The sequence below is a fragment of the Symphodus melops genome (assembly GCF_947650265.1).
Source record: "Symphodus melops genome assembly, chromosome: 5".
NCBI lineage: Eukaryota > Metazoa > Chordata > Actinopteri > Labriformes > Labridae > Symphodus > Symphodus melops.
In genome coordinates this window covers 17,471,151-17,497,879 of record NC_136695.1, presented here as the reverse complement: position 1 = coordinate 17,497,879, position 26,729 = coordinate 17,471,151, and the positions used below count along the sequence as shown (strand labels likewise).

The 26,729-nt window shown below is 38.0% G+C and overlaps 3 protein-coding genes across 3 annotated transcripts; 1 reads left to right on the top strand and 2 right to left on the bottom strand.

Annotated features, from left to right (window-relative positions):
- The first annotated feature begins 2,270 nt into the window (after positions 1-2,270).
- spaca6 (sperm acrosome associated 6) lies at positions 2,271-6,982 on the top strand. The gene is made up of 9 exons (XM_079345119.1): positions 2,271-2,541; positions 2,710-2,796; positions 2,997-3,068; positions 3,296-3,319; positions 3,407-3,484; positions 4,020-4,123; positions 5,334-5,490; positions 6,611-6,794; positions 6,920-6,982. The coding sequence occupies exons 1-9, from the start codon at positions 2,328-2,330 to the stop codon at positions 6,957-6,959; spliced, it is 960 nt and encodes a 319-aa protein (XP_079201245.1). The 5' UTR covers positions 2,271-2,327; the 3' UTR covers positions 6,960-6,982.
- Positions 6,983-18,421: 11,439 nt separating this feature from the next.
- Positions 18,422-22,019, bottom strand: has1 (hyaluronan synthase 1). Its single transcript, XM_079344666.1, has 5 exons — positions 21,865-22,019; positions 20,470-21,183; positions 20,136-20,361; positions 19,891-20,023; positions 18,422-19,358 (listed from the first exon to the last, which is right to left on the bottom strand). Exons 2-5 carry the CDS (start codon positions 21,163-21,165, stop codon positions 18,683-18,685), a joined length of 1,731 nt encoding a protein of 576 aa, XP_079200792.1. The 5' UTR covers positions 21,166-21,183; positions 21,865-22,019; the 3' UTR covers positions 18,422-18,682.
- Positions 22,020-24,600: 2,581 nt separating this feature from the next.
- LOC306824376 (trypsin-3-like) lies at positions 24,601-25,895 on the bottom strand. The gene is made up of 5 exons (XM_079344495.1): positions 25,814-25,895; positions 25,531-25,684; positions 25,112-25,374; positions 24,879-25,015; positions 24,601-24,796 (listed from the first exon to the last, which is right to left on the bottom strand). Exons 1-5 carry the CDS (start codon positions 25,851-25,853, stop codon positions 24,647-24,649), a joined length of 744 nt encoding a protein of 247 aa, XP_079200621.1. The 5' UTR covers positions 25,854-25,895; the 3' UTR covers positions 24,601-24,646.
- Positions 25,896-26,729: the final 834 nt, after the last annotated feature.

Here is a 26,729-nt window from a genome sequence, read left to right as displayed (position 1 = left end):
ACTGGCATTCAATCCTCGCTGTGAAACCCACTACTTTGCTTTTTATTCCTGCGCTGTATCATAAGACATGTAAAATGTTTGAAATGTGGGCAAATATGTCACCCTCATTTGTTGATTCTGTTTTAATTAAAACGAACGATTTCGCTTTTCCGCAGCAGACGGGGGACCAGTCAGTGCCGCAGAATCCAAATGTCAGATGAGGTCATGTCTTTGTCTGGGTGCAGCCACTCTGCACTCTGCTTTTTAACACATTTAACTTCTGTATTTATTGTTTTGTCCATCAACCAGGGCTATAACATCTGTCTAGACAGTGTTTTTTTTTCTTGATGGAATTGTAATATTTCCCTCCCTCTGTTTTTTATGCCAGTATGCCCCTCTGTCCCTGAGACCCTTAACCTGTGAGGTCAAAGCAGGTCACAGGTGAGGTCCTCGGGAACAGGGCTGCATTCAGTTTCAACGTCTGAATAAACCATACATTTTTTGGCAAAGATATGGGGATTGTTCTACCTGTAAAGTTAGAGGTTGAAGTCTCTCCATCCTCTCTCAAAACCCTCAGATGATATCATTGAGGTTTTTCTTCTGGCCCCAGTGTATCTCTTCTTTCTTCAGTACGTTGACTGGTTATATGGTTACCTGTCATGTCAAGATAAAGACTTGCCGGACTGGACAGAAAGAAGACCTCCCTCTCCTGCAGAACACTTTTAGGGAGCTAATCCTATCGGCTGGCTTTGTGTCTTTAAAACCCTCACTTGAGGGCAAAAAGGAAGACAGCCCAGGGTTATGACCCCGTCGCTAACATCAGCATTAAAAGTTTCTTGGTTGTTTTTTTACCTCTGTGTCTGTGTGTTTATAATGTTTGATGATAGTAATTTAATAATACGGCATAAAATTGATGTGTCAATTTATAATGTAATTTATTACTTTGGCTCAAAAGTTCGTATTGATATTTGACTTCATGTAAACTATGTCTCTAGCCTGACAGAGCCAAAAAAAAAAGCACTAGCTCTTGAATATAAAAGATAATTCATTGCATTTTGTAAAGATTTTTGCCTTTTATTTATCTGCCTTATCTGTAAGGAGTATGTGATTGTTCGCTTTTACAAAAGAGTATTTTTGTCTTCACAAATCTAATAAAGACGTAACTTGTCAAGTTTTATGCTCTCATAAATTTGAGAAGAGTTTTATGGCCCTCGCTACAGCATGCAGTACACAAAGCAGGTAATTAAATGCACTTAAATGCAAACACACACACACACAAGCCCACACATGCATATTTGGGAATTTCCATGTCCAACCACCCTACTAGCTATCTGACTTTGGCTGTGGAGCAGACTCTTACCTAATATTGATTGGCTTGTCTGTGTGGAGACAGATGAATGCATTAGTACCCAGCTCACCCTGCCACTGAAAATATATTAAGTTCATGTATTAGGCACCCTGTCTGGTTGCCATGGAGATGCACAGGGAGAGAGGGACAGGGGGGGGGGGGGGGGGGTGTTGGTGAAGGAAGAGGAGGAGGATGGGAGACGAGTTAGGGATACAGGATGTGATGATGCAGTCAACTTGATTTGTAGTTCTGCTCTTTCGCTGCCTCTTGTGTCACTTGTGTCCTCTCTTCTTTCATCTCTTATTTGTTTTGATTTGTTTTGCTTCCTTTTTTTTTTTATCTTTCACCGCTACTTTTTGGAAAAAAAATTAAACTCCCCAAGCAAGCAAAAACACTTTCACTTCCTCTTAATCGATTTTGTTGCCCCTTTTGTTTCCCTCTTTTTTCCCTTTCATTTACTCTCGTCGTCTCCTCTCCTCAGTTATATTTGATTATTAATTTGAATATTTCTCTTGGGGAACCTTTTCCCAACACGATAACCACTACATCTCCCTTCGTACATAATCATTTAACTCCCTCTTCGTCTGCCCCTCCCACCCCATCCCACCCCACCCCCCACCACCACCATGCACCCTCCACAGCCGCCGTTGCCACCTCCCTCCTTGGCTCTCTCCATCTCTGTGCTCTGCAGTAAAACTGGTGCATTGAGGCAGCAGGAAATGGGGACTAGAAACAATAGAAAGGAGTGAAGTATGGAGGGGAGTCCGTGATGCTCTCTTCTTAAAGCAAGCATACTGACAAAACCAGCAGGATGCTTAAAAATATTTTAAAATCTAAACTTTGAATTCCATGCCGGATTTCCACATAATTATATCTTTAACTCATAAAAGCTTCCTAATACAAAACCATGGAATGTCCACATTGTTCTTTAGTGACCAAGATTTAAATAACAATAGTCCATATTTAAACCTTGGTTTGACTTAAATGCTCATGCTTAAAAATGTGCAGATCTGTTTTATGGCTGATGTGTGTGAGCTTGTTGCTTAGCACATCTCTGAGCTGCTTTCAGTGCTTTGCTGATCAAGCAGACAGTTCTCGTCTGTGTTGGGGTCACATTTTAACTCAGTACAATATTCGAAATGTTGACGCCTGCTTCAGGACGCTGGACCGTATTTTCAACAACAACGAGAGGCTAATTGAGGCTGGAAGAGTAGGTGTGAAAAATTTTCATTTTACTATTTTTACTATTATTTTAAATCCTATTAGAGCCTAGGTTAAGCAGATATACTGTACATGTCATTAAATAGTAAAGCAGTTAAAAGAACAACAGAGCAATGGAGGGAAGGAAGATGCTCTTTAGTGTGTCGTGTTTTCTTTTACAGGTAAGGGCTATGACAAACAGCTGAAAGAACTCTTGGATTTAGAGATCCTGCCCATAGTGAACGAGTTTGACAAAAAGGAGAATAAAGGTGCCTGAACACTTTGACAGACACATTACAGCACAAGTGAATGAGTCTTTACTGCTTCTGAATTGTTAAGAAAGGTCAGAAGTGTGGGGAAGTTAGAAATGAGAAATTTTAAAATGATGCCCTGAAGTACATAATTCAGCAGCAGGATGTGTTGAGCCAAATATTTCTGTCTACCTCCTCCTTCTCCTCCCATCCATCAGACACAGTGTATGAGCAAAGGTTGCAGACAGCAGCAGACAATTTCATCGCCGCTGCCTCCAAACTGCCCAGAGGTAAGACGTGGTCTCGTCTCTTTTCCCCTCATCTTTTCATCTACACTGAGGCCTATATCATCATTATGGATCCCTCTGATCTCTCCACTCTCTCTTTAATAAGCTTATAACAGCCTTTCAAACACTGTGGAGAATAAAGGAAGCTGTCAGGTTACACTGACTCATACTTGTGGATGTTAGCACTAAATTATGGATGAAAATAAAATTACTATCTAACTTTGTTTCAGTTTCTGGGTGTTTCCCCCCATGTGGTGAGTGGCTTTTTTTATTTTGTCTCTTCAGTTTTATAATTTATATTAAATATACCAGATATGTTATATTTGACTTTCATGCATCAGGTTTCCAGAGTACAGGCGGAGTATATAATTGCGTTACCTGCAAGTATGACTCCTGTGAATTCCCTCTGGACTGTCCAGGTGGGTATTAAACATCAATCACACATATTGGATTACTGATGTTGTTACATCACAATCTTCAAATATGAAAATAGTGTGCTAATCCAGACTGGACACATCCTTACATAACTACTGTATATTTTCACCTTCATAAGTATCCACTCTGGATCCTTGAAATGCTCCGCTTTTGATCCTTGAAATGCTCTTAGCAGAGAGTCAGGATTTGAAAAAAGAAAAAGAGGCAAGGTTTTATTTCACACATTATATCTTCTGCACAGAGCCCCCAAGGTACTCTTTAAGTCCTTGGCTTCTTTATGCAAGGTGACAGTTGACTCCCACACACGATGGTATTTGTATCAACCCTGTACAGTGCAGCCGCTGTTTAGCATATCATCACTTTTACTCCACTCCTCAGAGAATGGGCTTAAGTATTATCATTAAGGAGGGCTCTGACTTCAAGAGCTGCCCCCCCACCCCCTCCCCCCCCCCCTTGGGTGTATGCTATATGTGTGTAAGTGTGTATGCATCTGGTTGGCTGTACTGTATGTTTCTTTAGTTAAAGATATTCAAGTGATGGAGAACAATCGGAGCCAGTTGCAATGTGATGTGCCATTTCACCTTCCAAATGATATCGAGGTGATCTGGAGGATTGCAGATGAGGTACGCTGGGAATATGGTGAACAATTGAGGTTCACTGAAACACCTCTTAAAGAATTAGAAGAGTAATATCACTCTCGTTTCTGTCGTTCAAATATGAAGCTAAAGCGAGGACAACTTTAGCTTAAACACAAATTCTGAAAGAAGAAGGACACATCAAATTTAGTGCTTTAGTCAATGAAATATGTGTAAATGTCCTCTTTATGGACATGCTGCTGTTATTGCTTATTTAGATGAACACAAAATCTTGCTAAACTGCAATTATAAATGAAACATCACTGAAACCACTGCTATAATCCTGTATCGTGACACTCATGCTACAAGCTAGCTCGTCGCAACAGCTTTAAGTTCCTATAAGGAGATTTTAATGGTTACAAAGTTATATTAATACCGATTGCTCTATATGATCCATCAAGCAAGCCTACCCGATAATCTGGAAGGAGACCCTCCCTGTCTGACTGGAGGGTCTGGGGTTCACTGGTGGCAGGACATGACGTAAAGAGAACAATGTAAAAGTTGCAGACAAAGCGACAGAGTCTGACGCTTTCATGATAGTTTTTTGCTTTTATATGAATGCTATGTATAGTTTAACATTTTCATGGTATTAATGGAAGAACCGAGAAGAAGCCATGGCCAACAGAAAACATAATGATGCAGATTATTACGCGCATACTGATCGCAAAGTATTCACTCTACAGTCTGGTCAAGTATCAGTCACAGAACATTAATGTCATCACCCCCGTGAACTTTCCTGAATATATATTGTTGCATTTCAAATTGTCCCACCCTGTTTTCACCCTTAAAGTTTTCCAGAGTGCTGGCTGGAAAAAATAAGTTGAATATTCTGCTGTTTGCATTTGCACATGTAGCTCACCCAAAACATTTATGACATTATCAGGAGTTTTCTTAAAGGCCCAAGTAATAGATTGAATAATTAAAATAATTGATCAAAAACAATTACACATGTGCAGTAGATGACGAAATAAGCAAAGAAATAAGTAGTACAGCTTTGTCCACAAGGGGGCAACAAAATCACCCAAACTTAAAAGTTCTTCTACAGCTTAAAACAACTTTTTGATGTTCTAAGTTTTTGATGGCTGTGACTTTTTCCCCTGAAGTTTCACAAAAATGGCCACATCAATAATTTTCTGTATGGATATTGACAGACATGTTTGCTAACTATAGCCTTTTAAGGATTATATTTTGTGGACAGCTGAAAACCCAGCAGGTGGATCAGTTTAAAGAAGTGACTGCAGGGAGTGACAAGCTCTACTCCATCCCTTCAACCAGCCTGCACCATCAGGGCACATACCAGTGTGAGATCTACTCCGAACAACGCTCCATTGTCAGACTATACTACTACCTCAATGGTAACCCTGACTCCTCTCTTTTAGGAGACAGAACTCTTAATTGTGCCTGATGCTTATCAATGGGAGGTCATCTGTACCGGGACACAACTTAACATAACTTCAACTCTCCCATTCGCAGAAATATTTTTGTACCTGATATAAATTAAATAAAAAGGGATTTAGATGTATAAATGAATGTTGAAACATGTATTGGTATAAACATTTAAAATCATATTGAGATTTTTAAATAAAACTTGTTTAGTTGTTTATCCTCCAGCCAAGATTTGTTTAGGACAGAATTTAGTAATAATCAGAGAAATATTGCATGGGGGAAAATCTAAGTTAATGTGAATGGATTACGAAACAGTGAGCTAAGGCTTTGGCTCACAAGTTGACATCATGGAGGCCTGCAGTCAAGTGATTCTGTATGCATAATGTAAAAAGGTGTCAATGACACTTAGACTTAGACTGAACTTTATTGATCCTTTTGGGATGACTCCTTCAAGGAAATTTAGGTTCCAACAGCATATACAATAAAATGTAGCAGGTAACAAAAAAAGTAACAATATAAAGAATAAGATAGAATAAATAATAGAACACGAGAGAAGATGTTGTAAAGAAAAATGGATGTGCATATTCATGTATCTTTTAATACCTTTGTTTTTTACCTGTAGAAGTTAGCCTATAGGCTAGCTTTCCTATGATCCTTTGTTTTTATCCCCCACTCCATCTGTCTTTATTATTATGTTTTATGCTTTAGTGTTTTTTTTCCAAATAGCGATTTTGTCCTATGATTAACACTTGTTCTTTTATCCTGTAAAGCATTTTGTAAACCTTGTTTTGGAAAAGTGCTCTATACATAAAGTGTATTTATTATTATTATTATTATTATTATTATTATTATTATTATCATATGTTTCATTCCTATATTTTATACAAATCCTGCCTGTAGAAATATAGTTTTCTTATAGTTTACTCTTTTGTTGTTTTTGATTGTATTTCTTATACGTTTCCTGCATGCAACTGTTGATGATGATTTCTAAACTCAACAAAATCAAGTCACAAATAGAGAATACAAAAATGCAGTCGGTCAGTCTGAGTTCAAACTTTGCCTGTATACATCTCTTCCTGTCTTTGTTAGTGACCCCTCAGGTTGTGGTTGGCCACACAGAGCTGCAAGAAATATTCGACATGTCTCTTCTCTCAGGAGGACGTTTAGTCCCTACCTCCGATGGATCTCACCCCTCCCCCCTTCTCCTGCCCTCCTCCTTGCTTCTCACCGCATGTTTAACATCTGTACTTCTGCTGCTCTTCCTTTCCCTGGGGTAAACTTAACACAATATGGGACATTTAAATTGAACAACAGCTTTGCTTTGCATTCAAGTTACTTCTGGTCACATAGAGGCCTATTGTTTATGTTTGACTCTCACTTGTTCTTTTGCTCTTGCAGGGCTCTTTATTTGTCATCAATAGAGAACAACCAGAGTTAAGTGCAATAAATGCATGCCATCAATCTTCTGGTATTCAAAAGGGTCTTATGTCATGGCTGAAAGAGACCCTGTTTTCAACCCTTTTCACCACTAGATGGCAGTATGTACATCTGTATCTGTTGTCCCTCTGGACACTGAGCTGCAACAATAACTTTGACAGTAGAGAAATGTTCTTTTGACTATCCTTCAACATTCATCGAAAAGTTATTTGTTGCACTGTCAAATTTTATAAGAAGTTTAAAATTGTTTTAAAATGGAAAAGAAGTAATCAAAATGAATACAGCACTTCAAATTTTGATGTGTTGACTATTTTGTCAAACACGCAAATACCTATAACTTTAACTCCCGCGAAATTTTGAATGAAGTTCTTTTACTCATAAAATATCATTTTAAAATTGTTATAATAATGCTACTTTTAGAAAAGCAAGTGTATAACTTTTTTATTCCATAGAAAATGTCATTTTGTAGTCACCATTTGCTCTGAATCTCCTTTAAACTTACCACAAGTTTGTTTGGCGTAAAGCAACAGAAAAATATATATCATACAGCCAAACATTGTGCATTGGGAGGAGATAGGATGGAAATAATATCAGGACATTTACCAGAAGGAGTTGAGACTATGAGTTCAGGGGAGTCTACTTATAAATGTCAGACATTTTTCAGTATCAGATAGGTAAGGAACTGTGATGAACCAACAAGCTGAGGCAAAACTGATAACAGCTGGATATAATCATAGTGGTCTTAGTTGCACTTTCAATGCTGGAGAAAGTCCCGAATGTAAAGTAGCAGGTTTCAGTTTCAGGGATATCCATAGAGGCGCTGATAGAGCTGTAAAATGGAGATATATTTAAGTACAGTTTTTATTTCTTTTGATATTCTGTCTTTTGTGACAGGTCAGCCTAAACAGACATGCCTTTAGGTGACCACAAGGTGTCAGCAAAATACTGTACACACTATAACTTTGCATGAGAAATACAGAATGATAATAAAAACAGTTGAACTTTGTTATATATTTACAGTGTGTCATATCAGGGATGTAGTGCAGATGATATATGGTTGCTACAACAAAACAAAACATTACGTAAATACAATCTGAATAAAGTGGTGGATAGGGGAAGTGTTTGTATTGCAACAGATATTTGCACAAAATGTGACACTCTTGTCATATTTGCCAACATATTATTTTTTCAAGAGCTTTAAGCTTTCAAGGTTGAATGCCTCGCCCAAACTTCTCTGATGTCAAAGTCCTTCTTCATGGTCTGTTGACGAGTGAACAGCAGAAATCCTCAAATATTACACAACACATACAGTATAAAGAGATACTTCGCCCATCTGCATTAAGCTTTGTATCATCAGAAAACCTGGCAGTATTTTTCAATAATTTTACATCTCACCCTCATTTCCCCCTGCGACAGGAAACCTCCATATTCTTTTGCCTGAAAAAGAGCCTCCGATGACGCAAAAACTTAATCAAAACTTAATGTCTGCCATCTTGGAAGCTATACAGGCTCTTATGAGAGAACTGACAAGAACTGAGAATGGCGAAAAAAGTGTTTCAACTTCAAACTCATATGGATAAAACAGATTTTAAAGGTCTTGTGCTCAAATCAGATGTTTGTGGATCTTTCTACAAGATGCAAAATAGTGGCGAGGCAGCGTTTGCCGAATGTCGGAGGCTGTCAGTCAAGGAGCCTGTGGTGTCTCTATGGAGAAAGCTGACAACAACTGAGAAAGGCTGTTATTGATGAAGTGGATTTTGAAAGTCTCGAATCGGATGTTCGTGGCTCTTTCTACGAGACGCAATATAGCGGCATAAGGCTGCTGCCGACAGTGGTGGTCCAAGTTTCCCAGTTGAGAAGTCATTCTTTCGACTTTAGTGTGTTAATGATTCCAGTGTTGTAATAAAAGCACAAAAGAGTGGATGCTAAGATGAAGATCAGTAAAATGTTACTGTCAAAAGTTGATGCACAAAAAGTATGTTAACAGTAACAGAATCTACTTCAGCAGTTGTCTTGTGCATTTTACAACTCAGAAACTATTTCTTTACGAAGTGTCCAACACTACATGAATGCAACATTAAAATTCTCACCTGCAGCAATAGTAGCCTGCGGTGCTGTGCATTCTGGGAGTTGTCTTTCATCCATATGAGCCAAAAAGACACTTTCTGCCTTTTCTCAGTCAAGAAGGCACCAACTTCAAAATGTATTTAACATTTCTACTACATACATGAACCAACTTCATTACAGATTCATGTTTCAACGGGTCAAGTATCCCTTTAATGTATTGCGGTCAAAGCGGATACAATGCTATGAAGAGTTATGAGTTTAAAGGATGTCACTAAAAATGTATTAGAGTGGATAAACAACAAATACACTTAAATACTGTTTTTTCTCCATTAACTAAAATAACAGTCAGTGTTGTAGTTTTAATAAATCATTCTTGAAGTTTTTATTACAATCTCCAAATTACATTTTTCATTTTCATGTTGTGCATTATGTTTTGACTCATTTTTTCATGATGCTGTCTACAAAAAGCAAAACTGCTTTGACAAATGTTTATCCTGACCGCTATTGTAAATCCTCCAGCCAAGATTTCTTTTAATCTGCTCCTAATCTTTTGATGTTGTAAATCACTGCATGGCCCCAGGCATGCACATACAATGGGAACACTCTTGACCCTGTTTCTGTTCAAAAATTTACAACCTTTAATGAACTTTCACTACCCAGCTACACGATCCAAACACTCTAAAGTAATCCATCATTTACACTTCACTTTCATGGCTCTATAAGCAGACCATCGCTACATTTTCCAGCCATGTTTCTGATCTGTCAATAATAATACCAATTCAATTCAAAAGCTAGTTAGATGAATGATTTGTGTACAATGCTTGACTTTTGAATCATATTCATGTCCAGATCTGACCCACATAAATACAATGAAAGATCACAAGATTTACACAACAAGGCCAAATGGGAAAAATGTAAACTTGAACCACATTATTAAATGTATAACTAACCTACTTTATGATTAACAGTGAGACATATTCAAGGTTCCTGTTTCATACTTTTAACCTGGTTCTAAATCCCTTTTATCTTGCAGTTTCTGCTTCCTCACCTTATGACCACGATAAACCCATCCACAGGCTGCCCCTTTTTTCCAAAATCCTTTTAAATGGTGTTACAGACCAACTCCAAATAAGATGGTTGAGGTTCATGAAGTGTTGGAAGCAAAATTAACCTAACTTTGGCTTTGAGCATTGTGATGACATCTAATAGCTGAGAGTGGCCAATGACATTACATGCACACAGACAAGCTGAGTTAGATTTTTTTACAGCCTGAAATGATTTACATTTTTAAATCAGCACCAATCAGTTATTCATAAGTAATAATAATAATAATCCAATGCTTTTATAAATAACCACGTGTCGCCCTCAGTCTTACAATGTGGAGTGTCTCAGGGGTCTCTCCTCGGCCTATTTCATCTTTCTTTGATTCCTATCATATTTCCAGCCACTAAAAAAGCACATACAATCCTTTACAATTGATCTCACATATGAATATGTTTAATGTGAGCTGTATTCACTGTATGCTGCTTGTTGCTACAGTGACATTAGTCATGTGGATTCATAAATTAGTCTTAAAGACACAATATATTTATAACTTGTAAAAATTATTATTTAAAAAATAGAAAGCTTTGGAACACAGAAAAAAAAATCTAAATGTAGATGCATTGAAATGTATTGCATTTAAGCTCAGAAAAAGGTACATATTTCCACTTTTTCTTTTTATATGAATAGAAATTCTTTAAAAAGCACTAGTTTTACAAATGCATACGGTTGCTTACTATTAACAATTCAATTCATCTTTTGATTTTTAGTGTCAGTGGACAAGAAGATATAGTTTGTAATGTGCTATAAATATAGTAGTGCCCATATTTATATTGAACTGATCAGATGAGAAATCTAATTTTCCACCAGGTTAAAGTTATCGAATGATTTCTGCAAAGGATTTGTGATCAAATAATTAAATTATCAGTGTATTACATAAGCTGCATCAAATTATGTCCATACAGTTAAACTAATAGTTATAATTACTGATAAATGATTACAGCAGGAAACATACCTGACTCGCTATGCCAACTGTACAGTTGGTTTCTTCTCCTATTAGTGTTGTTGCACAACATTGCTGCAGAGTAGCATTCGGTTTCATTAGTGAACTCACTTGTCCAACAGTCAGTAGGTCGTGAAGGGGCAAGAGAACAGTGTGTTTCAAACCTGAACGCTTCAATACACATGTTCTTAAAAAATGTTCTGCTATACAAATTGTTTTTACCTTTCTCTTAATATTTACATAGTTGCTGAGAACGTTTTGTTCTGATAGCTGCAGGTTACAGCCTGTAACCGTGGTGAGTGGTTCCAGGTACAAGAAAGAGATAGCAGAGAACTTAGGCACAATTTGCTCAATCGGGTATCACCAGATCCAATGCCTACATCTCGCTGAGAAGCACAGCGCCCATTCATAAAGAAAAAAAATGTGAATGGCTGCTTTTTTTTGCTTTTACTCTTCTAACCTTTTCCATTGCTTTTAACTTTTGTATCGCTGTTATCCACTGTAATATGTTTTTAGTTGCCTGTAGCTCTTTTTATTATTATTATGATCATTATTAAGGTTTGTATTATTCTTATTATTCAAAGCTACTGGGAGTGAAGTTCTCTTTGCTAAATCTGCCCTGTAGATGAGTTTCTGCATCAACAAAATATCTCACCATGCTTAACTATAACTGTCAAACATGTCGATCCATGTGAGCCATTTTCATGAAAGTTGTAAACAAAAGCACCCACACATGTTGTATTGTAGAACACTTCAAAGATGATGACCCAGTGAGAAGAATTAAAACATCTATCTTCTTAACTTTTCATTACTTACACCTTGTTCTGTGGCTGAAAATGAATTTCCAGGGGGCAATATCATCTTTATCTTGTCTGTTGCTTCGAAGATTACATTTGAAAACTTCATGTACAGATTAAAACTTTATTTCTTAAGAAAATGTTTTACTGTGACCTTTTAAGTACTTGTTTTCTCTGCTGAGGATATTTCACTCATTGTTCATCTCTTGATAGTTTTAAAAGCATACTGTCAATGTTTCACACCTCTTCTCTCCAATAAAAACATGTTGGAAACAAAAAACACTGACCTAAATTAAAATAAGAGTTAAAGAACAATTTCAAAAGGATTGGAACAAAATTCAAGATAAGAAATAGAACTTAAGAACTTCCGAATAATTTCTGTAAAAGTGAAATTCTATAACCCAGTAGATGTTTTGTGTTTTCAAGATTAGCCTTTTACATTATGTGTTTTTTTTTTTTTTGTATTTACACTATATGAGATCCATTCAAACATTACTAACATGTAAAAAAACAACCTTCCAGCTCAGATTACAATTTCACAAATCTGTAGTCTTTTGCTCACATGAATGATTTCTCACTGTTGGAGTAACACAATGTGAGGACTGACTGAGATCTGCGAGACTTATAAAGCACATGCTGAGTATCTAAATATAGTCAGACATGACTCAACACTATATGTGTCATTTAAAGGGCAGATTGCTTGTATTTTTTCCAACAGGCTGTGCAGTTGCTACAACAACCAATAATGCATTGTGACAAAACTTGAAACAGGAAATGTAGACTTAGACTGAACTTTATTGATCCTTTTGGGATGACTCCCTCAAGGAAATTTGAGAAATTTGTAAACTCTGAGGATGAAAAATCTTGTCTGAATTATTTTACTGGACTTCACCCATTTATTTGAGCCCCCTTTGCTCCGTTCTGTTTGTTTCTCTTTTTAAGACCCCAACTGAACCTATCTATCTAAATGGGTAATAGGCAACAAAGAGGAGTGCCCCTCAGGTTAAAAGCACCATATATACGTCAAAAAAAATGTCCTTAAGAACATTGTTGTTGACAGAGTCATAAATCTTGACTTTCTTCAGAATACCATGTGGATGTAAGGCGTTATTCTTTACACCTTTCATTGTTGTTTATAGTACTGTACACCTCTCTTAAAGAGAGCAATCATGGTTTAATTCAGATATAATTCATCATGACTTTAAAAGCACTTTCAGTACAGTGAGCTGACGTATGGAAAAAGTCATGATGATGTGAGTTAAAGAAAAACTTTAGTTGACCTTTGGAACATATAACTTTATATAAGACAGCTTTCAGAACATATGTTGTAAATAACTGCCACAGTTGTAGCTCTCATTGAATTCATCTGATTGTCACTGCATAATTTCTCCCCTTCGTTTATAAAATATCTCAGACTTTTACACACACTTGACAAAACTTTGGGGGAATTATCCTTATTGTTGTTGTTGTTGTTTTTTTTTGTTGTTCCAGCATGAGAAAATGTCTGTGGTGAGCCCAGCGGGGGAGCTGCAGCTTCAGGTCAGACATGTGACACTTTGTGACACTGATTGCTCCACACAGAGTCTTCAAAAAGTTTGGGAAAAATTGTGGCTTCTGATTGGTGTTCCCTGGTATGCAACATCAAACTATGTGTTTTAACGCAACTTCCAGTAAATGATGGTGGCCCCACCATTATGAGTGTGCATGTTTCAGCCAAGGTCGTCACTTGAAAGCCGTCTCTGCAGACTGAGGAAACACCCTTAATTTAATTTGTACAAATACACTGTGCCAGAAATAACTAAATGATCCAACTGACTTCTTTATTCTTATTCTGAATCTTGACTCATTTTCTCATATCTTATCCACTGAAATAAAAAAGATCTATGACATAAATAAAGTCAAAAATACTGTAATAATAAATACGACCACAAAGGCAAAACAGAAAAATGATTGTGATGATGAGTTGAAAAAACACACGTCGTAAATATATATTATACGCAGGAAGGCCTGATTTGCTCATATCTCCAGCAGTGTTTACACTCTTGTTCTTTCTCTACACGTCACCTTGTAATAATTATGACGCATGAAGTCATAATGGTAGCCATTGTAGTGGTTTTTACATGATCTGGAGGAGAAAGTATTTGCACAAGTTTTCCCAATACTTCATAAATTACAGCTCTCTAAACGAACAAATGGTCTGCGTGAAATGATTGTGACACAACACTTTGTGGTCCACACGTCTTCTTTTTGTTTGTAACAATTTGAACGTGAGACCCGACATGTGTGCCCGCTGAGGTTGTCCTTTACTGACATCCGACTGATGTCAGAAAAGGAGGCCCAGACAGGGTGGAGGGGGACAAGTTAATTGAAAACAGATATGGGGGGAAGTGATGTTCGGCTGCGTCAGACTTCTAAAGTTATTTTTTCCTTTCTCCTTTCCCTGACTCACGAAATCTTTGTTGAATGTGAGTAGTAAATCAGCTCAGAGGTCTGAGATCCACGTTGGCTGTGGATCCATGACTGAGATGTAATTATGTGATAAAAGACACCGTAATCTATGTGACATCTGATGAGTAAGCCCAGTGTCTACTGTGAACTCTTTCAGGTTCCTGGGATTCACAACCTCCCAGGACCTGAAGTGAACCTTCCACATGGACACAAGGAAAAAGACATGTACTTCCTGTGTCAGCTCGGAAGTTCAACCTGCCCCAGGAGCTGATTATGTTTTACACCTCCATTTCTAGGCTGTTCTCTGCACCTCCATCACTGTCTGATTTAGATCTGCAACCAAACTGGACAGATACTGACTGATTATTTAACTTTTTTAAAGCTGATCCTGATTCATATGTTATGATAATGGTCTGAGGAAATTCAGACGCTTTGATTCATTTGAGAACATATTTGTGTTTGCCAAATCAGAAACTCTGGCAGATCCTCAAGCTGATAGCAGCTGCTCATTATATCGTAACTGTTTCTTGCTGATGCCAGTGTTCTTGTGGTAATCAAATCAAAGCCTGCTGTTTTACAATTTATAACACATAACTTGCACACAGACAAGTTATTCTTGTCATCGTGTCATCAATCAGAGCTAAACAAAAAACAAATCACAGACACAATGTCTCCATTAAAATTGATATGGGAGCATTATCTGCAGAGTTGGATGACATATGCAGAGGGTTTACCCAAGTTAAAGTACCAGTACTATCATGTAAGAAATACACCATAACACTATAGATGCTCCCCAATCCTGGGACTACTAACCAGGGTTTACAGTTGAATTAAATTGGGGGGTATCAAAGGTCCTAACATCTAAGGCCTTTTATCAACCATTGTTTAACTAGCTAAAATTAGGCCACATCAAACTGCGACCAATCAAAAATCACTTTAATAATCTTGAACATTTGTTTATATTAGGGTACAAAGAGTTACAAAATGATTCTTGCAACAAGTCTTTTTTCTGCAACCAGACTGATATAGCAATAAGTAAGGCCTTTTACCTGCTTTTTGTAAAGTGTCTCGAGATAACACCTATTGTGAATTGAAGTTAAAAAAATAAAGATTAATTGATTGATTGATTGATTGATTGATTAATGTGTCGTAGGATTAGCCTAAAGACGAAAAGATTGAAGATTGAAGTCCACCAAATGGATCTCATGAACATCATTGTAAGTTATACTGTTTTGCACCCTAACGTGTTAATGTTTTTTTTTTGGCAACCTCGGCTTCTCTTTCAAGCATGCAATAGCGTTAGTGGTTGTATGGTTACATGGTTGCGTAAAATAAAATATTGAATAAAATTAATTAAATATTAATTTGTTATGAGCTGGAGCAGGGATATTCTGTTTTTCTGTTTTCTGTTTTGTTGTTTCTTGTGTAATGGTTGTGGTTCATCTGTTCCCATTATTTTGTTTTTGTTTTGTCCAAAAACATAATTATTTTCAGCCAACTAGTTCAACATCATACACTGATGGATTGTGTGTTTTTTTTTTTTTTTTAATATGAGGGGGTAGGAACAGAAAAAAAAACTTAAGACAAGAATTGAAATGAAAGACAACTTAAAGGGGCTATGTGTAACTTTGTCACATAATTAAGAGAGAGCTTTTCATTCATGGAGGGAGCTTTAATCGGTTTTGGGAAATAAAAACTGATCGAGTGATGGCTTCACTTTTATTGAAAAGACCATGACAGAACATAAATGAACGTCCTAATGACTGTTGTGCCTTTTGTCATTATAAATCACCACATTTGAAACAAACATTGAATGAACACCTAACCCTAACCCTAACCCTTAAAGCAAAGAGAATAAATTTCCTTTTTCAAGCTTGCTGTGTAATGTTATGTCAGAGACTATAGTCAAGCCTATTTCAGGTAATTATTCCTGAAAAATAATTATTTACATTTTATCTCCTCCTTCTCCACACCTAACGTCAGACTGTGACGATGTTTTATACAAAGAAATACAAAGATGAAAGACAAATGTCCACTTGACATTTCAAAACTTTCTTTGGGTCAAGCACTTCTTTGAGTAGGAACATTCATTTATGGAGGGGTTTTTGTACTAAACACAAAGATGTATCTGTTTATCTAGTTATCCATCGTACTTTTAGTTGTCATGGGATTGTGGCAACGTGAAGAGTCACTCCCTCTGCACCTTTAGTACTCTCAAAAGCTCCACTCTACAAGTTATGTAACAATCAAAGGTTCTCGCATTGTCATATCTTACTCATGAAGGTAATTATAAAGCTGCTGTTCCATCCAGCTCGTATAACTCTGATACAACAGGTTCATTACATTCATATCAATAACCCAAATCTTTTTTTTAAACTGTGATCAATTTACGTTAAACTGTAAATGATGTAGTCTTGATTTATCCTCATTTTTGTCTCTCTCTAGAGATTTCATTCTTCACTATTCAAACACAAAGTGTTTTCCTTCCAGACCTTTTCATTTAAACGCGACCAACATCTACCAGATAGAATGGGAGTGCAGGGAATAGATATGATATGATATTACATATACAGTCACATAATAAAAGAGTATTTCTCCTTTATGGAAACGCTTTTAAAACATGAACTTCAAGTGGGCCAAGAAAAACATCCCACATCCCAGCCCTCATTTTGCCCTGAGACGAGAAAAATATGCAATATGACGCTTTTTGCATCACATGAAGAAAACTTCCAGGCAAAGAAAAACATATTTTTCTCATCTCAGAGCAAAATGAGGGTTAGATTCACGACCATTCAACACTACTACCATGTTTCTAATGATACAAAGCTTCATGCAAATGGGTGAAGTATGCCTTTAACATGTAATCAACAAAATTTGAGTGAATCTTCGATGGCATGTTTTTATTGTTGATTTGTTACATAGCAGAAATTACCATTGTGTTTAACGACAAAACTGCATTGATATCATGGCAACAGCACTTATATTGTTTAGATCAACTTGAAATATAAAGACAGTATCTAAATATAACCAAACTGCTTATTACGTGAAGTCATATCCTCACAACGCCCTGTAGGAAAAACTGTGCAATCTCAAAGGTTGACGCCAATATGTAAAAGCCTCACACCCTTTTTATTACTTTACTTTAACTGTTATCTGTGTTATCTGACATATCTGTGCTCCCGTTGTCAGGGTATTGCACATTCTATTTCCATCTGCATCACAGATTATCTACAAAGTTGTTCATTGACAGCAGCATCCTTCTTTGTGGAAATACATGATATCGAGTAGTTGCATCTTTGTCTTCTGATTTACCAGCAAAAATGTACTTTGCACCTGTGACATGAACTTTTACTGGCATACACTCTAACTACCTCTAACTTAAGTACGTTTTTTATTGATCAGTCAAAGTAACGTGTTTTGTAAATGTTTCAGTTCTTAGCTTTCATTTTGATAAGCTTCATTTTTTCATGAAAACAAGCACTCTTTCTGTTGTATTTGAAAAACAATGCAATTTGATCCAATGAAAAATGTTCACATTAGAAAAATATTTTATTTGGTTTTTCATTTATATACAAGTTCCCAAAACCATATGTCTTCACATTTTCAGAAGAATATATATGTATATATAAACAGGCATGTTTCTGTTGTCCTCTGTGATATCAAGTTAAACAAAGTGCATACCGATACATAGAGAGACGGTTTACAGCAATTAGATAAAATACATTTATAGAAGCATCTTTCATCGTTGTATCAGGCTACAACATGACAACTTGGTTGTCAGCCCCAGCGTCTTTGATTGTTCATTCAAGAGGTATGGTTTCTTTTTCTCTTCTGTACATACTTCCCATGTGCAGTATACTAAAAATGTGTATTCAAGTAGGTCTGCAGAGCTGCAGAAAGTGCCATCAATGATCCAGTGCAATAACAACAGTGGTATAGTCATGGTCACTAAATTGATACAGTAAGGCACATTAGTGAAGTTAATATTTACCATAAACCTAAAAAAAAGATCCCCCCCTTCACCCTTAAATATAAAATAATAAATGTGATCTAAAAACGCATCTTTCAGGTTTTTTGGTTTTATTAATAAATACCTTTTGAAAGTGCCTGGGCCTAATGCCTTCAGTACTATTTCATTCCAATGTGCAACAACATCTCCATACAAAGTATTTGTCATAAACACTCTTCCTCCGATGATCACAGATTTTTTCTGTCATGTTTTCGAAAGTGCTCAGTTAATTTTCCTTTGTTTTCTTCCTTTATATTTTTAGCAGCTGCATGAAAATCTCCTTAGACAGACACATAAATAAATTAACTGAATAAAATAAGATGTATGGTTAAACTTAAATAAATGATCTTCCTTCACACCTACACATTCAGTGCATAACTTTTGGTACGTATTCTTATTATCCTGCGAAACCACAACCAGTAAAGACCCATCATAATCATCCAGTAAACTACGTAGGCCAGGCAGCCAAAGACTAGAAAATCAATCTCTGCTTTCTTGGCTGGAGTTGACCAGTTCATTTGACTCTCCTCATAGATAGTGTAACCCATCCCCCCTAGTAAAATGGCGGACCACACTGACAAAGGGAGGAGAGGAACATAGTTCCCTACAATCTTGCGTCTGCCCGATGTCCCCCAGCTGCTTTTGTTCATGGTGAGAATGGCAAAATACTTAGCAGGCAGCAGACTGGTCATGTACAGAACTGAGTACAAGGACATGAACACCATCACAAAGTCCCTGCGCAGGATGCAGGCGTAGGCCGCTTTCACCAGCCCGATCAGCTGGATGCAGCACAGGATCCACAGGATGTCCCACAGCGTGCCTGTCCAGAAGAGCTGGATGATGGTAGCGGTGACAAAGAAGGGGAAAATACCTGAAACAATGGACTCATAGGTCATCCAGAGGTGGTGCTTGTGCCACCACATCGCGTTGAAGAGCCACTCGCGGAAGTAAGATTTAGTCCAACGTGTCTGCTGGTTGAGCCAGCGCAGAAACTGAGCAGGTGTCTCTGTGTAGCATTTAGAGCGTGCTGTGTATCTTTAAAAAAAAAAAGAGAAGAAAAAAAAGGAAAAGGAACCCATGAAATAATAATAATAATAATAATCATCATCACCCTCCAGATAACTGCGTTTGATGTCATAACGTTCATAAGCAGAACTGTACAGATATTGCAGATATGCAGGTAAATGAACAAATCTGACACCATTACCTATTTTCCTAAATTAGCTTGCGATAACAGCAATAAGAGGGTACTTTCAGTCACAACTTGAAAAATGACAGCAGTGTTTGTCTAACAATATGGCATATCTTTTTTTGTCAGTACTTATGTCTGTGTATCAGAATCCCTGAAGGGAAGGTACAATTAAAATCTGAACATCTCTGCCAATGATAAATAATAATTCTTCTCTAGCTCTCAAGGAAGGCGGACGCTGATGTTAGGAAGAAACAAGTGTCAGCGCGATACGAGTCGCAGCAGACCAGTGCCCTCCAGCACAAACTCTGTCATTTCTCCGGTTGCGAGATGAATAAAGGATTGATTGATTGATTGATTGATTGATAAGCTTCTTACTTTGTGGCATAGCCCATGCTCAGCATTCGGTTGGTAAGATGTCTGTCATCCCCAAATGTGCAGTGAGTCCCCAAAAACATTTGATTGTACCAGGACTCCAGAAACTGCTGGAGGAGGTCGTTCCTGTACAGCCCTGCAGGAAAACATAAACACAAGTTAAAGTGAGTTAAAACCATGAGTACCACTGCTAGACAATGATTACGCTGATTCACATCACCCAAAAAATACTTGTTTGTTTTTCTTACCAAGAGGTCCACTGATACAGGACACACAGTCGAAGAAGGACTGGCAGGCTCTCTCGATGTTGAAAGCCATCCAGTACCTGAGGCTGCTCATGAAGCTGATGAAAGAGTCTTTCTGGTTAAGGATCATCACATCTCCCCCCACAGCACCGTACTTCTCATTGCTCTCCAACACTTTGCACAGCTCTATAGTGGCCAGCGTGTCCAGCTTAGTATCGGAGTCACACACCTGGTGAAAGATGGAGACAGTTATGTAAGAGAGTCTGATTTCCTCTGAGCAGAGTTAGCTTACTGAAAAAATAAAGGAAGATTGTGAAGTGTAAACAAAACAAGATACCTGTATGTAGTCCACTGAGTCCCCAAGTGCTTTGAACGCCGTGTACATCACTTCCCGTTTTCCGCCCCACTTCTGCATGATGCACACACATCTTGTGGTCTTGATCAGCCGCTCTACCTCTGCCCTCTGAGGGTCATCTACTATAATATAATCAGCATCCTCCTTAGGACCAATTACTGAGCCAGTTTCTACATCCTGCTGGCCCTGGGTGGGGTCCCATGTATGATAGTTGTTCTCCCACACAAAAAAGCCCGGGTCTTGGTCAGCAAACACTTCTCTGAACATGTCCATCATGTATCTATCATCTTCTGAGTTGCCGTCTATCACCATGACGATGCGCAGCAACTCAGGGGGGTACTTGAGGGACCTGACAGAATTAAGGCACTCTCTCAGATAAACGGGGTCCTCCTGGAAAGCCGAGATAGTGAAGCCAATAGTTTTGGTGAAGGTGCAGTCCTCTGTGCGAGCTTTCATCCGCCGGTGCTCAATGAAGGCGAAAAAGCTTTGGACCAGCACGTGGAGAGTAAGGAGTAGTCCATAGAAGCCAAAGGAGATGATTCCGAAAGGGGAGGTCACCAGCTGGAAACCTGCCACATAGGCCCAAATCATCACACCAAGGACCAGCAGAGCGAAAAGGAAGGTGAGGACGGCACGGATTATCGAACCCAGCTTCTTTAAATGCGGTTTGAGCTCCATTGTTTGTTTGTTTTAACTCTAAGGGACAGAGAGAAAGTACATGTAAGAAAACATGCATAAGAAATAACTCAGAAAATAAATCTATGATAGATTGAATTGTTTGTTTTATGTGGATTTTAATAAGACACATTTACTACAAAAGGCTTTAAGGTTAGTCAATTATTTTTAAACTATTGTGTAACAAGACTGTTAATCCAATAATGTACATCACTAACATCTGTGTTCTGTTGTTTTCAAAACATGTCCAATACAGGAGTTAAAATTACAGTGATGAATATTTACGTTTGCATAGTTTGTCTTTTAAAACATGTTACATATATTTTTTTTTACCACCTGTGTTTTTGTATTCCTAATATACCTATTTGTTTTCTAACATACAAAGACTGTTAATATTAATGGAAATCACCTTATTCTCCGGGCTAATAGCTGGTCAAAAAGTTGTAACTAAAGCGGAAAAGAACACATTTAAATTTAAATTTAAAACATCCAAAATCTCAAAGACTTCATTGAAATACCCTTTTAAATGTAATAAATCATGTAAACTAACTTGCCATGTCCTACATCAAGTGCTTGGCTTGGATTTAAATTATATATATATATATATATATATATATATATATATATATCAGCAACGCAGCAATAAACGCAGCAATCAAGACAAAATAAATTAAAGAATATCATAGTTTATTTGAAACCTACCGGATGTTTCAGTCCCCTTTCATAAATTTGAGATACATCCACTTGCTGTTCCAATCTGGCGACTTGGAGTGAAGTGAGTTGACTTTATAGGCTTCCAGGAGGGAGACACAAAGAGGCCATGTGCACACTTTTTATGTAGTGGGAATTGCGCACGCTCGCTGACTCAGCCTCTGCGTCAGGAGGAGGTGGTCCTGTCGGCGGAGGGCGTCAGTGTGAATTGTGAGCACTAGGCTGCTATGTTTTTTTTAAATGATGAGGAGATGATAGTGGAGTATACTGATGTTCTGTTAGACCTGTTCCTACAGACGATTTGTGGACTTTGCTATCTTCTGGAGATATTCATATTATTTTGATTTTACATGGGTCTTATAGCAGCAACCTGATGATATAACAGAGAAATAAAGAAAAGAGAAAAAAACAGCCGCTACATCATGGCCTATGTGATAACGTGCACAGTAATACAACATTGTTCCACAAGTTAATTTATCAACTGCTCCAGAACCTCGTGGTCTAGTTTGAAATACTTTTCTTTCTTTTTTGCTAAAGCAGCTGGACTACAATGATTCCACTTTACTACAGGAACGTTATAGCCTATATGAGATTTCATTTAATTAATCGCCTGGTAATGGATTACAACACACGGAAGAAGGCAAACCTGAGCCATACACATCACACACACTGGCCCATTCTCAGAAATAACATGGACCTGGACTCGCATCACAATCATCACTCCCTCAAGAGTTAAAGCCTATTGTTTTATTTTACAGACGCACCTTCCAGGATCCCCCTGGGGTGATGGGGGTACGGTGCCTTGCTCAAGGTAACTTAGGCAGTGCTCGAGAGGTAGTCTTGCACCTCTCCAGCTACCTACCATACCAACTTCCATATTTTGGTCCGCCTTAGGACTTGAACCAGCGACCCTCCGGTTCCCGACCCAAGTCCCTATAAGGGCTGCGCTACTGCCGCCCCCAAGTTACTGTCAGTTTTATTCAAAACGGAAGAAATATATGCTGATAAAATTCAGAAACTGTCTTACACTGAATTTAATGTAGCTGCTCAATCAGATCAACCGTAAGAGAGAAAAGAAACGTTATTTGCAAAACTGCAATAAACCTTTTTATCAACGGTTCAATGCTGCTATCTGCTGGCTTCTGTCTGGTACTACAAGACAAAAAGATTTTTTTATTTTTTTTTAAAGGAAGTCAAAGACACGATTTAGGAAGAAGGGGACAAAAGTGGTCTTAGTTTTAATAGAGTCAAAGGTGGTGTCAGAAAGTCAAAGGAAGTCATGCCTTTGTACTAGAGGATTAAAGCTGCCGCTTGTGATTCAATGTGTTGCTGCTGCCACTGTCCTGTCCTAACCATGATTACATCCCTGGAGAGTATCTTAAGGAAATTTGTTGACCGCTCATGAGGGTCCCCACCCTAAGCCACAAGAGCTGGCCAAGCAGTCAACATGCTTTATTTTGGACTGGAATAGAAGCCACCAGCAGCTGATGTCATGTACAGAGGCAGTGCCAGTCCATGTGTTTTGAGACAGGGATCTGGTTTGACTTAAAGAACATGTTATTATATGTTGGCCCTCTCTCTGAAAGATCTGTGGTCAATAGATTTGATACCCAAAACTGTGGTGTAGATATATAGATGTGAGGCTTCATATTAACACATGTATGTTTGCGATGTCTGTGTCAATTTGTCCTGTGAAAATCAATGTCCTGTAAAAGATGTTCCAGAAGGGGGAGGAACCTTAAACCAATCTGCCGTAACTTTTGAGTCGCTCATAAACATGGTTTGTGGATTTCTGTTTGATTCAAAACATGAACATCTGTGTTGCCAGAATAAACTTCCTCTCCAAGGCAAAAGATCCATGGAAAAAAAATGCACCATACAAAGCAATTAGAGCTATTTATTGTATGAGTCCTTAGAAACCTTGTTGTTAATTTGGTGGTCAAGAAAAAGCTGAGTGACTCACTGCTCTGCTCTGTGCCACACCCAGGCAAATAAAATCCACTGAATTTTTTTTAATTTTTTTTTTGGATTCACAAGTGCACCTGATGCCTTTTCATCTTTTTTGACAATGGACACTTTAATTTCCAATTAACACAAACCTTGCATTACCATCATGGACCTTTTATTGTCATTTTGTATATTTCATTGAACTTTAGCCGAATAATAACAGGACAGCCTGCTGTCTTAGTGCAGCACTGCTCTACAGTCAGTGATTCTGGAGAGTTACCAAAGGGAGCAAAATTTACGCTTTCAGCCCACAGAGAGCAGTGTAGCCGTGTTTTTGTATCTTGATTTACTGTTTGTGGGCTTCAAATGTCAGGTTTGTCCTTCAACTGTTCTGTGATCTACAAGGCATCTGAGAAAATAAGTCAACCGTAGATTAAAGTAAAGTCATGCTGATTCACCAAGACTAAAGGAGGCAACTAGCAATGTCACACAGTTTGTTAGATCTTTGGCATTTTGACTCTCTCTGACGAAACTAACTATGAATTATAGTGCTGAGCACACCACAAAAATTAAGAAGCATTACACCTCTCTGTAGGTTTACAGGAATTTAAAGTGCATGTGTTGAGCTTTAGCTTATTGAAGCTTCAACTGAGGATGCTGCTATGTATTTCTCTTAACAGTAATCTGTTTAAATGAATAGCCTTACAGTCTACTTTAAATGACATATTGATATACATATAAACCACACTGTACACACAGATCACCTTCATGTTCATTTTACTGTTGTTGCCATATCTTAATGTGAATTATTTGACAGCTTTCACGCTCATCCAGACGCCATGATGTTCTTGATCCAGGATATGTAGTTGCACACTTTAGTGTAGACCCCAGGCTTGTTGCTCTGGGCACAGCCCTTACCCCAGGAAACGACACCTTGGAGCTCTCCATCACACATCAAGGGACCCCCAGAGTCACCCTGACAACAAAAAGACAAACGGGTTATCTTTGCTCGCAGAAGCTTTTTTTTTTAATGCTGCAGCAACCCTTGTCTATGGTACCTGACAGGAGTCCTTTCCCCCCTCCAGGTAGCCAGCACAGATCATGTTTTCCGTGACTTGGAAAGGATATGAATTAAAGCATGTGTCATCACTCAAGAGAGGGACCTCCAAGCATTGCAGTTTATGAGGAAACTTTGCTGGGTGAATAAAGAAAAAAATGTGATGCCTTTCTGTGTGTCATGAAGGGATGACAAATACTTTTGAAGAGATTTTTTTAGCTTGCAAGTACTCACAACCCTCGTCACTAGGACGAATATTTCCCCATCCAGAGATCTGGCACATTGTTTCATCACTAGCACACTTTGAAGGAAGTCTAGCTGGGCGGACGTAGCTGTTCAGGGTAGCAGGTCGACTTAGCTTGATCAGCATGATGTCATTGTCCTTTGAGCGGGAGTTGTAGTCAGGGTGTTGGATAAACTTGGCAGACATGATGTACTGTTCTGTCCCTTCCGGTTCCCAGATGTCATGCTCACCGAGTCGAATTTCTATATCTGACCTTGGAGAAGAAAATATTGAAGTCATGTTGCACTTTTTCTGCTTCTCCCAATGAGAAAATCAAGACTAAGTCATACAAAAGGTTTGATCAAACACAATATTAATGTGTCAAGGTAAAGCAGATGCTACAGTTCGGGTTTTTTGGCCATGTTCTTACTTGGATTTGCAGTGTGCAGCAGACAGCACCCACTCCTCAGACAGAAGGATCCCTCCACAGAAGTTGTACCCCGTAAAGAGTGACACTTGGTGGGGTACAGAGTTTTTTGGACACTCATATCCTCCAACTATCTTGTCGTCATCCTTCAGAGCAACTGCAAAAGTTAAGAAAAACAGAGAAAGAAACATTATTACGGTGATTTAGCTCTTCAAATTAAGGTTTGTATGCTATGCAGCAATTAATGCCTGATCTTAAGACCGTTTCAGTGAACTCTGTACTGTACCTGCCCCTCCAAAGAGAGTCAGAAGAAGGAGCAGCTTCATGCCTGCAGATTGATGTGCTCTCACACTCTGACATTCAGGTATTTTAGTCCTCTTATCTCCTTTCTCTCAAGGTCTTCTATCGTCAGAGGTACACATTAAACACCCAACATGTGTTACATTTCCCCAGAACACTTACTTTAATTTACAGGGGGAAAACACACTTCATAAAGAGGAATTTCAATTCTATCCTTGGAAAAGAACCAAGAAAATAACTTGGATGGGGAAACCAGTTCAATTGTAAAAGGGGTATTTGGAATTCCCCTTTGTCAGTCTGCATTCAGTCAGCAAACTTTGCATGTGTTTGATTCTTTCTTACTGTTTTGTATGTTGTTGTTTTTGTGGTTGTGGCATTTTGTAAGAGGAGATGTACTTTTGTTCACCAAACTATGTCACCATGACAATGTAGTAAACAACAGGTATGGATGTTACATGAGCACTGTGAACCAACAGAGGGACTGTACCCTGACCCATGTGGATGTTGAGTAAATCTTTGTATGTTGGTACTTTATGTGGTAAGAGATTCTCAACAGTGTGGTTGCAAGCAGCCATTTCTCAACACTTTTTAAAGGACAGGCCTCCCACCTATCAGCAAAGGACTGCGTGGACAATTCAGGGTGGAAAGATTTTTTTAATAGATGAAATGATGAATTTTATTAGCTTAGTTAATTTTAAAACCAGGATAAAAGATCATCTATCAAGTTTACGTCTTACTGCCAAATGTTGCTTTTTGTATTGTATGACCTAATTTGAAGTTGATATCGCTCTGCTCTTTCTAAGTTGTTTTTGTGCCACGAAGAACAAGATTTTGTATCTGAATTGGAATATTCCTGATCTAAAAAAAAGATCAAGCAAGCAGAGAAATAAATTACCCCAAAT

Coding starts and splice junctions, on each gene's coding strand:
- spaca6 (XM_079345119.1), top strand. CDS start 2,328: ATGTGCAGATCTGTTTTATGGCTGATGTGTGTGAGCTTGTTGCTTAGC. Junction 2,542..2,709: donor AATTGAGGCTGGAAGAGTAG/GTGTGAAAAATT, acceptor TTTCTTTTACAG/GTAAGGGCTATGACAAACAG. Junction 3,069..3,295: donor TGCCTCCAAACTGCCCAGAG/GTAAGACGTGGT, acceptor ACTTTGTTTCAG/TTTCTGGGTGTTTCCCCCCA.
- has1 (XM_079344666.1), bottom strand. CDS start 21,165: ATGGAGCTCAAACCGCATTTAAAGAAGCTGGGTTCGATAATCCGTGCC. Junction 20,362..20,469: donor ACTCAGTGGACTACATACAG/GTATCTTGTTTT, acceptor ATCTTTCACCAG/GTGTGTGACTCCGATACTAA. Junction 19,359..19,890: donor AGCATGGGCTATGCCACAAA/GTAAGAAGCTTA, acceptor TTTTTTTTAAAG/ATACACAGCACGCTCTAAAT.
- LOC306824376 (XM_079344495.1), bottom strand. CDS start 25,853: ATGAAGCTGCTCCTTCTTCTGACTCTCTTTGGAGGGGCAG. Junction 25,685..25,813: donor GACTCTCTTTGGAGGGGCAG/GTACAGTACAGA, acceptor TAACTTTTGCAG/TTGCTCTGAAGGATGACGAC. Junction 25,375..25,530: donor GCTGCACACTGCAAATCCAA/GTAAGAACATGG, acceptor TTCTTCTCCAAG/GTCAGATATAGAAATTCGAC.